Here is a 12,793-nt window from a genome sequence, read left to right as displayed (position 1 = left end):
CCAGGTTGCCGCTTTGCAGATGGACTCAAGGGGAACATTTGCAATGAATGCTATGGAAGCCCCCGTGCCTCGAGTGGAATGTGCTCTTGGCTTGAAGGGTAGTTCTCTCTTAGCAAGAGTGTAACAGAGAGTGATGCATTGAACAATCCATCTAGATATAGTGGATTTTGAGACCGCATCTCCTTCTCTTCCTGCTGCCACCGAGACAAAGAACTGATTAGTCTTTCTCAGTGGTCTGGTTCTTTCCATGTAGAACATGACAGCTCTGCGTACATCTAGTGTATGCAGACTTTTTTCTCCCGAGCTGGAAGGGTTTTGAAAGAACGTTGGTAGTTCTATAGTTTGGTTTACATGAAATTTCGAGATGAATTTAGGTGCAAACCTTGGGTGTGTGCGTAGAACCACCTTATCTTTGTGAACTGTTACGAAGGGGTCTAGTACAGAGAGAGCCTGTAGTTCACTTACTCTCCTAATTGAGGTGATAGCTATTAGGAAAGCAGTCTTAAGGGTGATATCTTTAAGAGTTGCCTTGTGCATGGGTTCGAAGGGAGGGCCCATGAGTCTGGAAAGTACCACATTTAAGTCCCATCCGGGAGCTGGGTTAGCTATCGGAGGGTGTATCCTCTTTACCCCCTCCATGAAGGCTTTGATAACTGGTATCTTCCACCACGACACTTTAAGTTGGGAAGTGGTGTATGCATAAAGTGCCGCTAGGTGGACTTTAATGGAATTGAACACTAAACCTGAATCCAGTAAATGGGTCAAGTATAGAATAATGTCAGTAGGAGAGCAGTCAACTGGGTTGATGCTAGTACCTCTACACCAGATAACGAATCTTTTCCATTTGCTAGAATAGCAGTGTCGAGTATTAGGTTTTCTGGCTTCCCTGAGGATGTCCATACATCTCTGTGGGAGTTGTAAATGTCCAAATTCTATGATCTCAGGAGCCAGGCTGCTAAGTTCATGGTCTGAGGGCATGGATGCAGTGTTCTGCCCTTGTCTTGTGACAGCATGTTGTACGGGCAGGGAAGTTTCACTGGGGGAGATAGGGACATCTCCATCAAGTGAGCGAACCATGGCTGCCGGGCCCACATTGGGGCCACTAGTATCATTGTAACCTGCTCCTGATGCATCTTGTGCACCACTTTGTTGAGAAGGGGAGTCGGGGGAAAGGCGTAAACAAATTTCCCTGACCATAGAATCGACAGACCGTTCCCCTTGGACTGGTTCTGGGGGTACCTGGAGGCGTAACTTTGGCATTGTGAGTTTTCCAGAGTTGCGAACAGGTCTATTTCCGGGAAACCCCATTGAGTGAAGACGTCTAAGACGATGTCTTTGTGTAATTGCCATTCGTACTCTCCGGGCAGGGGGGAAGTCTCTGCTGAGTTTGTCTGCTAGAAGATTGAGTACGCCTGGTACATGTTGTGACAGTAGGAACATGTTGTGTCTGAGAGCCCACTTCCATATATTCTGGGACAGTTTGGACAGTCCTGGAGAGTGAGTGCCTCCTTGCTTGTTGAGGTAGTACATGGCTGTGGTGCTGTCTGTGAGGACCATCACTGTCTTTTCTTGTAGCCGTTTCTGAAAGGCTTTCAGTGCTTTGAACACCGCTAGTAGTTCCAGCAGGTTTATATGCTTGGATGCTAAGCTCGGAGTCCAAACTCCGTGGGCCGTCTGATAAGATAGGTGAGCCCCCCATCCTGTAAGGGATGCGTCTGTGGTTAGAGTGGCTTCCACTGCCGGTGTGGCAAAAGTTTTCCCTAATAACAGGTTTTCTTTTGTCCACCACCGTAGCGAGAGAACCAAGGCCTGCGAGACCACCACTAGATCGTCCCATTGTCCGCTGGCCTAACACCACTGGCTGTAGAGCCACTCTTGCATTGGGCGCATGCGCAGGCGCGCGTGAGGTACCAAATAAATACATTACGCAATCATCCCTAGCAAGCGCATTGCTTTGCGTACCGTCACCTCTCGGCCTGCTACATAATGGGGAATTTGAAACAGCATGTTTTGGACCCTCTCGTTGGAGGGGAATACGAGGCCGTCCTTTGTTCGAATTAGAGCCCCTAGGAATTGTTTGGTTTGGCTGGGGTCTAAGCTGGACTTCTTTTCGTTGGTGGAGAAGCCCAGTTGGGACAAAAGGTCTACGGTCTTTTGGGTATTGGAGAAGCATGTTTCGTAAGAATCCCCTGTTATGAGCCAGTCGTCGAGGTAAGGGTATACCGGGATGGATAATCTGCGCAGGTGGGCCGCTGCCACTGCCAGTACTTTCGTGAATACCCTTGGTGCAGATGCTATCCCGAAGGGTAGTACTCTGAACTGGTAGTGTTTGTCCTCTATTTTGAACCTGAGGTATTTTCTGTGCGATGTCAACATTAAAATATGAAAGTATGCATATTTCATGTCCAGTGTTGTCATGTAATCCCCTTGTGATAACAGTGGGATTACCTCCTGTAAGGTCACCATACGAAACTTTTGGGGTTTGACAAATATGTTCGCTGGGCGCAGATCTAATACAGGGCGCATGGTTAAGTCCTTTTTGGGTACAAGGAAGTACACTGAATAAATACCTTCTGTTACCTGTGATAGGGGGACGGGCTCTATAGCTTCTTTCTTCAGTAGTTCTTCCACCTCTTGAAGAAGAATGGAGAGGTGTTGCGGTGTCATGCGTCGGTTCCGTGGGGGTTTGTACTTCGGGGAACCGTTGAACTCGATGCAGTATCCGTGGGCTATGGTGGATAATACCCAACGGTCTGACGTGATTCCCTCCCATGCTGAAAGGAACGATGTTAGCCGGCCCCCGACCGGTGATGCATGGGAGGGGACCCGAATTTTCGGGTCATTTGCTGGTATTGGGCGTGGAACCTCTGGGGCTGGAGCCACGACCTCTTCCTTTGCCACGGCGTTGGCCTCTTTGACTGAACTGGGTGTTACCCTGGTTAGTGGGCCAGTTGGAGCCAGAGTAATATTGTTGTTGTTGGTTCTGTTGCTGTCTTTGGCCACGAAAGGAGCGTTTATTACCATAGCCTCGCCTGTTAGGGGGCCTAGAAATTTGATCAAGAGTCTTGATGGTATCAAACTCTTTTTTAGCATGTTCTAGGGCCTCATCTACTGCTTTCCCAAACAGATGTGTCTGTTCAATGGGTTTATTTATGAGGGAGGCTTGGGTTTCGGGCTTAAAACCTGAATTGCGTAGCCAAACGTGGCGCTTGAGAAGTATTCCCTGCACTAGGGAGCGGCCAGCCGTCTCAGCGGCATCTAGGGAGTTTTTAACGATGCCCTGGTTTACCAGTGTGCCCTCTGATATTATAGCTAGCAGGCGAGAACGCAGAGGTTCAGGTGCTTCCTCTGCTTCGCTGCGCAGCTTGTTCCACTGTGCATCTGCGTAGCTAGCTAAAAGTGAGTTGTTATTAGCAATTCTAGTAGAGAAGGCGGCGGAGGTCGTGATTCTCTTCCCCAGTGCGTAGAGTTTTTTGCCTTCTTTGTCTGGAGGTGCTTCACTAGTGGATAGTGGCACCCCTGCTCTTTTTCTTGTGTTGGTAACCACAAGGGAGTCCGGAATAGAGTGTCCTCTGATGTATAAAGGGTCAGAGGATGAAGGGCTGAAGAGCTTTTCTATTCTAGGGTTGACCCCTCTTACTAAAGCTGGGTTAGTAAGGGAAGGAGAAATTCTTCTTTTAATAGAAGCCAGAAGTGGAATAGATTGGCTAACAGGGGCTTTTTCTTTGATGACTTTTTCTACAAAGTCAATGTCTGGAAGAGTTTCCCCTGTATCAATCTCAAAATGCGCTGCTGCCTTGCGCAATAGTGCATTGAGGGAAGGTTGGTCATCTATGGGAGAGGAGTTCCCATGTGAATCCTTGAGAGGAGAAGGGAGAAAGGCATCAGGGTCTGAATGTACTGATGGGGATTGCCAAGGCTGCACTGACGGTGAATGCCAGGGCTGCGAGGTAGCTGTATCCTCTTCAAACCCTGTAGCAGTGGTGTAAGGATCTTCTTCGAACCCCTCTTCCTCAAGTTCTACCTCTTCTTCTCCACCCAAACACTCCTCATCTTCTTGGAGGTATTGCTCCTCCTCAGTGAGGTCAACCAGCCTAGGAATCTTGACTCTAGGGTCATCCTGTGGCCATTCTCTTTGTCTTTTGTGAGTGGGTGGGTCTTGGTTTCCTAGAAACCTTTCCATTTTCTCCATGCAAGAATGGAGTCTTTCAAGGGTCTCATGGGGTACCCCTGAATAGTCTAGAGGGGGGAAATTAGTGTTTTCGCCTTCGAATCGTTTCGAACGCTCCCACAACGTCGACGAGAGGTTCCCGTCTCCTTCTGAAAAGCCTTCAGGTAGTTCGGAAGCGTCCTTTGGAGAAAGGGGGAGTTCCTGGCTACTTTTATGTTTTTTCGACGCGGTATTCGACGTTTGTTTCGTCGTCCGCGTACGTTTGTCTTGGGCGACAATTCTCGCTAGGCTCTCGACCACGATTTTGTCCGTCGAGGGCTCTGGTGTCGACGTTGTGTGCGTTGCGCGTTGTACCTAGACGGTCGCTCTATGGAGCGTTGCGTCGGATGTTTTTGGGGTAGCGCCCGTGTTAGATGGAAGCCCAATCGCTGGTCGCGGTTGTGTTTGCGGGTGGGGCTTGTGACCTTTACGGTCTGCGGTAGACGCCGGAGTGCCCTGCGTCCCCTTCGGCGCTGATGGATCCTTCGTTCTCGACGAAGAAGAGCCGTGGGTAGTGTGTTTAGCCTTATGGGGTTTGTGTGCGTCCTTGTCGCCGGGGTGTTCATCCCCATAAGCAGGGCGTGAGCCGAGCCCGTCGGGGCCGGGGACGGACGACGAGGAGCGGGAGCGCTCCTTCTGGGGGTTCATGACTTCCGTAACGGACGTCGAGTTATCGCACTCCTCGTCACTTTCAGTGGCAGCGGGTGAGGAAACTGACTTCGACATCGCGTAGTCCGCCCACCTCTTAACCCTACGTTCTTTAAGAGTCCTGGGTTTTAAGAGCTTGCAGGCTGCGCAGCTGTTCTCTATGTGATCGAGGGGTAAGCAACGATTACAGAGCTTGTGCTTATCTTTCCAAGTATATTTGCCCCTGCAGCGTGGGCAAAACTTAAATGGTGTCCTCTCCATAGCTGAGGCAATAATAGCTGGCGATAACAACCCCAAGGGAAAGAAAGGGGAGAAAGAAAGACATTCTCAAAGAGAAGAGACAAAGTTTTAACCCCCACTCTCCCTACTGTAAGTTGGCCGTCGAGGCCAGGCCACGTGTTCGGCAGCGCCGAAGGATCTCCTCCGCTCTTATTCTCCGTCGAAAATCAGTTCGGCGGAGAAACAGCTTCACAGCTAACGTCGAGGGGGAGGGATCGTTATCAGTATATAAAGTTATGACAAAAGGACCGAGGTCCGTGGCAAGTATAGCAATGTCTCTCTAGGAGCTCTGCGAAAGGCGACCAGAAACTGGGCGGAAAAAAACAATCTGAGGGACCTCGACGCGTGAGGGATTGTGGGTACAACGCACGTCACTATAGGGATAGTGTTACAGACACGCCTTGTCGACGTCCCCTTTTCGACTACGAAAAACAAAATGCAATACTCCGCAGTGACCACTGGATGTCGGACCTATGCACAGCATGTGATTCTAAGCAGATTAACAAACATCAGAAACTCTGTTACTGCGCCCCACACCTAAGTGTCTATATTCCACGCACTTTACATGCTGCTTTATGAACACAGTTGAGTCTTCGACTCTAAAATCCCTGTTTTTGTCAGAAAAACTTTGTCCTTGACATGAGATATCCATCGCCCGACTTTCGGGATTCAAGTGATGTACCGACTGCCACACCAAAATGTCTGTTACTGACCCGCATGAGTTATGCTTCTGGTGCCTCGGTCAGCATGGGTCATGACATGGAGGGTTGTGCGTCGTGTGCCAAAATGCAACCGAAATCTTTGCGTGATCAGGCTGCAAGACGTGCTTTAGGCCGACGGCCTTCTAAATCTCTGGCACGGTCGACAGTACAGTCCTCGGAGGCTGGGACCGAGGGGTTTACCCCCGAAATAGAACATTGGCGAAAGAAGAAACGGTCCCATTCGATGAGCCACTGTAACTCATCCCTCAAGAAGAAGAGGCGCCACTGCCATCGTCGGGACTTGGGTTCGTCGATGGAAGGAGGTAAGCCATTGGCTGGGCCTACCACTTGACAGGAGTGGGAGGATTTCAAAACCTTCATGCTAGACATGTTTAGGAAACATGCTGCTGCAGGTGCGAGTGACCCACACCGCCCCCAGTAGCAGGTTGTTTAACAGAAGGTAAACCCTCTATATTAGGACAAACCAAATAAATGAAACCAAAGAGGTTGGGGACACATAGACCCACCTTAGAAAATTGAGCGAAGTGCATAAGTGGTTATTGCATATTGTTGCTTCTGGAAATGAGGCGAATTGTGAGACATCGATTGTCATAAATGGCTAGAAAATAAATGCATAGTTTAGTGCATTCAAACAAGACTATTGAGACACCATTTTGTTACAAAGCCCCAAGTAGCAGGCATCAAGAGTGGTGCTCAGTTTTACTGACCTCTCACAAGCCCCAGTGCTGACGCCATCGACATCAGGAATACCTCCGAGCATTATGCCAAAGAAGTAATCGAGGCCCTCGATGCCAGGTCTTTCCCAATCATTTGAAGGTGCCAGCGTTCCGGCATCACAGCCTTGGTCGACGTCCACAGCCACAAGGTACGCAGCCTGCTTTGCTGGGGCCGTAGCCGCCTGCACCACCAAACTCTCCGGAGTGGGGTGCGTAGACAAGTAGCAGGGGTTGCCACTGGCTGGACGGTATTTTTTCAGTAGCGACTTATTCACTGCTGGGAGACTCTCCGGAGCAGTCCAAGCCGCCGCCACCCTTCTTTGTAAGGCCATATGAATTGGCAGCACCGGGCCAGTGGGTGGACCTTGGTCCAATATTTCTGTCAGGTCATCCTGCAGAAAATCCACAGGTGGAGCAGACCACCCCAAGTACTCAGTCATCCTCGACATGAGACGCCTGTATGAGGACTCTGCATGTGTACCAGGCTCAGGCCTGCCAAACTCAACCTCTGGAGAGGTGTCCAGACCACTGGCGTCATGCAAGGACTGACGCAGGTCTTCCATCAGGCTGTGACCAGACAAGAGGTCATCAGGAATCTCAGGAGGTACAACCCCCTCCTCATCTTCCACCTCTGAGATGTAATCCAAAGGCTGGACAAATCCCTGGATGAGGGTACAGAAAAAGGCTCAAACACAGGCCTCACTGATTTACTGAGGGCCTTCCTCGGAGGGTCCACGGCCATCCGGGGCACTTCCGGTAAATCCTCCACAAAAGGCGTTGAGGGCGCCGATGAAATCGGCGTCGACGTAGACCGAGGTGCTGACGACTTCGACAACAGCTTCGAGGCCGGAGCCCCGAGTGTGTCCTTCCGATGATCGCGCCGACCGCCCGAGCCCGAAGGCGTGCGAGCAGTGGCCCTAGCTCGTTCCCTGCCGGCTTCTCTCGAAGGCGCGGACGGAAAGGTGCCCTGCGATTCGAAAATCGCCATCATCTCCTTGCGGAATGCATCCCATTCCGCTGGCGATGAATGCTTGTTGGGACAAGCTACCCGCCGTCTGGCAGAGTCCAGACAGGAAGGGGAAGGTGACCGGTGACAGACAACTACTTCTTCCGTTCCCGCAAGGCCTTTGACGTCAAGGACTGGCATTCATTGCAGTCGTCGGTGGCGTGGCTCTCGCCTAGGCACCAGAGGCAGACGTTGTGCGGGTCCGTCAGGGAAATTTTAGAACTGCAGTCGCAACACTTCTTGAAGCCCGACCTCGGGGTAGAAGAAGACGAAGACATATTTGCAATATATCCAAGTTAGAAGAACCGATTCAACAGGAGAACCACCGAGGCGCGCCGAGATTCTGAAGCAAACACGTTAGCGGAAAAAACAGAACTGAGGCTACGTGCGTCGTGCGTCCTACATATAACCAGTGATGTCGGCTCTCGACGGAGGCCCTCAAGGAACAGCATATCGATGTCATCGACGTAGGACACCGACGCCGAAAAACTTTCCGAAGCAGCACAGCTGTAGACATTACTGTCATAGATGTGGAATACATCGGAGGACACAATCCCTTCAAAGTGATATCACTGTGTTTGCCATTATTCAGTTGTGTGTGTTCTGGGCCTAATAAATTGTGTATTTTTGATATACTAATGTCTAAGGGTAATTCTTGTCATCCTACTGTGTGTGCTCATCCAAGAACTTAGATCACCCCCACTACTCCTGAGACTTAGCCTTGAAAGCTCTCCAAGCTACTTTTAACTGTCCTGGCTAACTTCACAGAAGTATTCCCTGTTTCACTAACAAGGGTGACCTCCTAACCATCTGATGACCAGAGCAGAATTTATAAATCCATTCTAACAATCAGGTAAAAGGATAGCCGTAGATTGGGGTACAGAGTCAGGTGGAACACTCAAGCAACAGGGGAAGGATGGAAGTCAGACGTAAGAAAGTACAGATATGAAAGGCCTGTTGAAGTCAGGAAGTATGGGGGTTTTCGGGTGAGGTAGGGGGGTGTAGAGGTGGTAAGAGACCTAAAAGACGACAGAAGGTGGAGCAGAGCACTGAGGAGTCTGTGGAGAACTTGATATAGAAGTACAGGTGAGGTACTGTGTGTAAAAGGTAGAGGTACCTAGTGGGAAGAGTGCAGTTGTGATTGTGAGAATGCATGGGAGAGTAAATGGTATTGGAGAACGGGGGAGTGTTTTAGAAGTAATAGCGAGGTAGTGGGAGAGACTAGAGAGAGATTAGAGAGAGGAGAAGAGAAAGCGATTTGGAGAGACAGTATAGTAAAGGTATAGAGTGGAGGGAGACCGTAACCCTGCTGAACAACTTGTAAGGCCCAAGTATCAGAAGTGGTCTGAGACCATTCTGAGTTGAATCCCGCTCCCCACCCCTCCAGGCACTCACTGGGGATTCTTGCCAGAAGATCCTAGATCCTTTCACAGGGGGTTTTCATTGAGGGTGACTGAGCCTACAGTAGTTCTAGGGGGTACCTCTGCCTCTACCACTCTGGAAATTCCTGCTTTGCAGTCTTCCTGGGACAGCTTGACCTCTTCAGTGGGAAGCAAATGTGGCAGAGGGGCGAAAACATCAACCTCTGTTGGACGGCGCTGAGCATTGTTACACTGCCAAGCCCAAACACTTAGCAGTCCCTCGTGTAGGGCTGAAACCTCTGCAAGGCGGTGTCGGCCGCACTGGACACTGCAGACCAGAAACTAAAGGAGAGCTTTCTCATGGCACAGGGTGCATTGAGAGCGCAGAGACCAAGGCTGCCAGAGGTGAACACCTTCTTGCCTCACACGTCCAGTCTCTTACTCTCTGTCGGTGGTGGGGGGGATGTGGGCAACTTCAAATTGCTGTTGCAGCGTGCACCACCAAACTCTTGAGGGATTCATGGTTGACAAGAAAGCCACAACTGAGGGGGCTAGGCAGTGTTCTTTGGCGGAACCCTATCGACCACAGGTGCGGAGGCGGGGCTCTCCCACTCCTCTAGAACTAGAGCTTTCATAGCCGCATTGAATAGCAACAAGGTCTCTTCCTTAGGCCCTCATCCAGGATGTCCGTAATATCAAATCAGATCAGATCTTAGGCCTTGACAGGGCTGACAACCCAGAGCTGGTGTCAATTGCGACGCTGGCACTGAGGTCTAAGTCTTTGACGGCAGAGCCTTGAAAATGACTGCTGAGGGAAAATGACCCCTGAGGGTCGAAGCACGTGTCGGCTGCACAAATAAAACACTTGTTGCACTCTTAAATCCAAGAATTCCGACTCATTACTAGAGAATATGCTCTCATCCTCATCATAACACCTGGCGCGTGTGTGAAGGATCTCAAACCCCAATTTCAGTTTTCTATCCAAGGACAGTGGGGCACTGTCCGAAGTAGACCACACACAGCAGGGTATACCATAACTATCAAATCGAGTGTGGCAGGCCCATGTGTCTAGTGCTTCCACCGGCTATTAAAAGTGGCTAGCATCCTAAGGTGGATGAGCCACAAAGTCTATTCGCTTGTTCTTGGGCCATATTCTTCTTTGGCCGTCTATCTGCCTTCACAGGTCAGAAAAGGCCTTACATGAAACACTCTTTCGCAGGGAAAACTGTGGCTTTCGCAAGTTGAGGGGCGGTCTGTGTGTGTGTGTCAAGAGGAGGGGGCTGGGATTGTCTAGTCCCAATCCAAATCCCTATTGCCTGAATGTCTGTTGCTGGGCAGATGTCGCCAGTGGATATCCATGATTGGACAACAACTGGCTGTTTGAATGATACAGATCCTTACCATTGGTGGGCTTGCTCCCAGCCACTGTTGGAGCCACGACTTCTACGAAGACTAGCAGCCCGCTGACGGCCTGAAGACCACCCCCGCAGCTGACCAGCATTGAGTCTAGTGGTATCCCGGTGAAGCCTTGTTCCTCTGTCCTAATCTCAAAAAGGCTTTTGTTACTGCTTTGAACCCTGGACCGGTGGGAACAACCAGTTTTGACCCCTGCTAGAGGATACGTGCCTTCTAAGCCTTCAGAAGTGTCCCTGGACTATCCTGTGGACTGACCAGCTCTCTCCTGGGCTACCTTAGTGCCGCCGTCGCTCTTCCGAGCAGAGCCTTGGGACGTTGCAGATCTCCAGCTTGTGCTACAAGTCACCTGCTCCTGCATTATCAGCTGTCTTACTCCAAGGGAAGCTGTGCTGCGGCTGCTCCCGTGTTCGCTGCTGTACGATCACTTGCTGCTGCCTGACTGTGGGGTACTTTGTTGAATCTTGTCTTCTTCATTTCCACGATGTGTCCTGAGGCTGTATCTCTTGCAGAAGTCTTCCTTTATCTTCGTGTGGGCCTTCAACTGGAAACCGGCTGGAACAATTTCCTGTGCACCGTAACAGACCAAAACTAAAATCCCTTGAAATAAAGCATCTGTGCTGTCTGGACATCCCTTGTGGTGGGAACAAGACCAAAAGTACAGGCCTAGGACGAAGTCTGTAACCTACACATGTGCAATCCGCAATATCCCAAGCCCGGGTGGTGTGGGGGCGGCAGAGGAGGGCGTAAATGTATATACCTGTTGCTTTTCACCCCTTATCTGTCATGAACCGCCGTCTGCGTCCCTTCTGGACTTCCTGGTCCCTGACCCATAGGGGATTGAATGCAGTGATCCTTCCAACATGGCCGCTTGAAACGGGAAGTTCCTGGCTAGTCTCTACGCTCCACGCTCTACAAAATATACACGCCCCCGCTGCTCTGCGCGTCTCAATGCTACCGCTTGCTGTAGTTGGACGTGTGTTGCCGGAGTTCGTTCGGGGCTCTTTTGATCCCTTGTTATATATTCCTTGAATTCCCCATCCTTCTTTCCATTCCTCTACTTTACCTCTGATATTCCTGGATTTCTTCCGCGCTAGGATCACGGCGTTCCGTGCCTCCGAGTGCAAACATCATTCCTTCATGGTATCCTCCCTGGACTTCTGAATGCTCCCAGAAGTTGGATAGCGAACCTCACGCTGGAATCCGAAGAAAGAAAGAAGACATCCCGGAAGGTCGCAAGCAAACAACATAAGCAGGTGAGAAGGGGAGAGACTTGTGACACTATCTCCAATAGAGTATTTTGGCATACACTCCTGACTCACTCTGACCTGACCTTTGGCTTTGGTGGTGTAACCCGAGTTAAGGATACTTCCCTAGGCCTATTCTAGTGTGTTAGATTGAGTTGAGTATTCACCTGAACTTCGCTGAACTTTTAGCTAACATTGAAAACTTTCTATGATCACCACTACATCCCACTGCATTCTTTCTATATAAAGTTACCTGAAGAAGTGATACTTTGAAATTGGTAACTTTTGGGCATAAGCCCCGAACCCAGCTTAGGTTTGGACTTATTAAGATTGATGGAAGCTGTTATTGTGTTGATTTTGACAAGTTCCAACAATTTTTCTTTACATCTGTCCGTATGTTTTATATATTTTTGTTTGACAATACTTACCTGTGATTTCTAGATGCTTAGTGTGTAACTAAAGGCCTAACAGATAACTATTTTTTATATAGTTACTGTCTTACTTGAATTACTGGTGTTGCTCTTTGTGGACACATTTTAGCCATAGGCCTCTCTTGCACTTTTCCTGAGACTGATTCTTGACTGCTCAGCCACCTTACCTTGATTGGGTTTTGGCTAACCTCTCAGTGTCTTCCCCGTTTACCACACAGACTGGCCCCCCAAAATCCTCCCACCAGAGCTGATTTTGGAAATCCATCTTAACAGCAATTAAATACAACTTAGTATAGTATTTTGAGATTCCAAGAACAAAGGATTAGATTTCTTTGGCTTTTGACAACCTAAATGTTTGCACCTTGCAGAGGCAAATGTGTGAGGAAAGTTTGAATATCATCTCTTTAAAAGAAATCAAGATAGAGCTCACTTACAATTTTGCTTTTTCCGCCAAAAGTATGAGCCTGGTCTCTTCAAACTGAACAATGCCCCCAGCTTGAAGCAGTTCCAAAAGCACCTGTGGGAGGTAACACAACTTATCACACTGATCGCCTCTATGTTACAACCATTTATCTCTCATGTACATGTCACATTTAAAGATAATTTACTTCTGTTTTAGAAAAAGAAACCATATAAATATTTTTTTAAACAATGGAAAGAAACCTTAAATAAATGACAATTTTAACAAGATTGCATACGCATTTAAACACATTATTTAGGAATGAGAGAGTTGGGTGTGAGCCTTGGAGGAGTCCACCAT

General features: G+C 49.3%; 1 protein-coding gene across 3 annotated transcripts in view; it reads right to left on the bottom strand.

The window, feature by feature from the left end:
* VPS8 (VPS8 subunit of CORVET complex) overlaps positions 1 to 12,793 on the bottom strand; it is a 2,529,257-nt gene that overhangs the window by 962,336 nt on the left and 1,554,128 nt on the right. For all 3 annotated transcript variants that reach the window (XM_069615741.1, XM_069615740.1, XM_069615739.1), the window contains exon 30: positions 12,468 to 12,550. In XM_069615741.1, coding sequence (XP_069471842.1) covers positions 12,468 to 12,550 — 83 coding nt within the window. The remainder of the gene's footprint in view (positions 1 to 12,467; positions 12,551 to 12,793) is intronic.

This window comes from Ambystoma mexicanum, chromosome 9 (assembly GCF_040938575.1).
Source record: "Ambystoma mexicanum isolate Mex_15411 chromosome 9, UKY_AmexF1_1, whole genome shotgun sequence".
NCBI classification, from domain to species: Eukaryota; Metazoa; Chordata; class Amphibia; order Caudata; family Ambystomatidae; genus Ambystoma; species Ambystoma mexicanum.
This window is presented reverse-complemented; position numbering and strand designations above follow the sequence as displayed.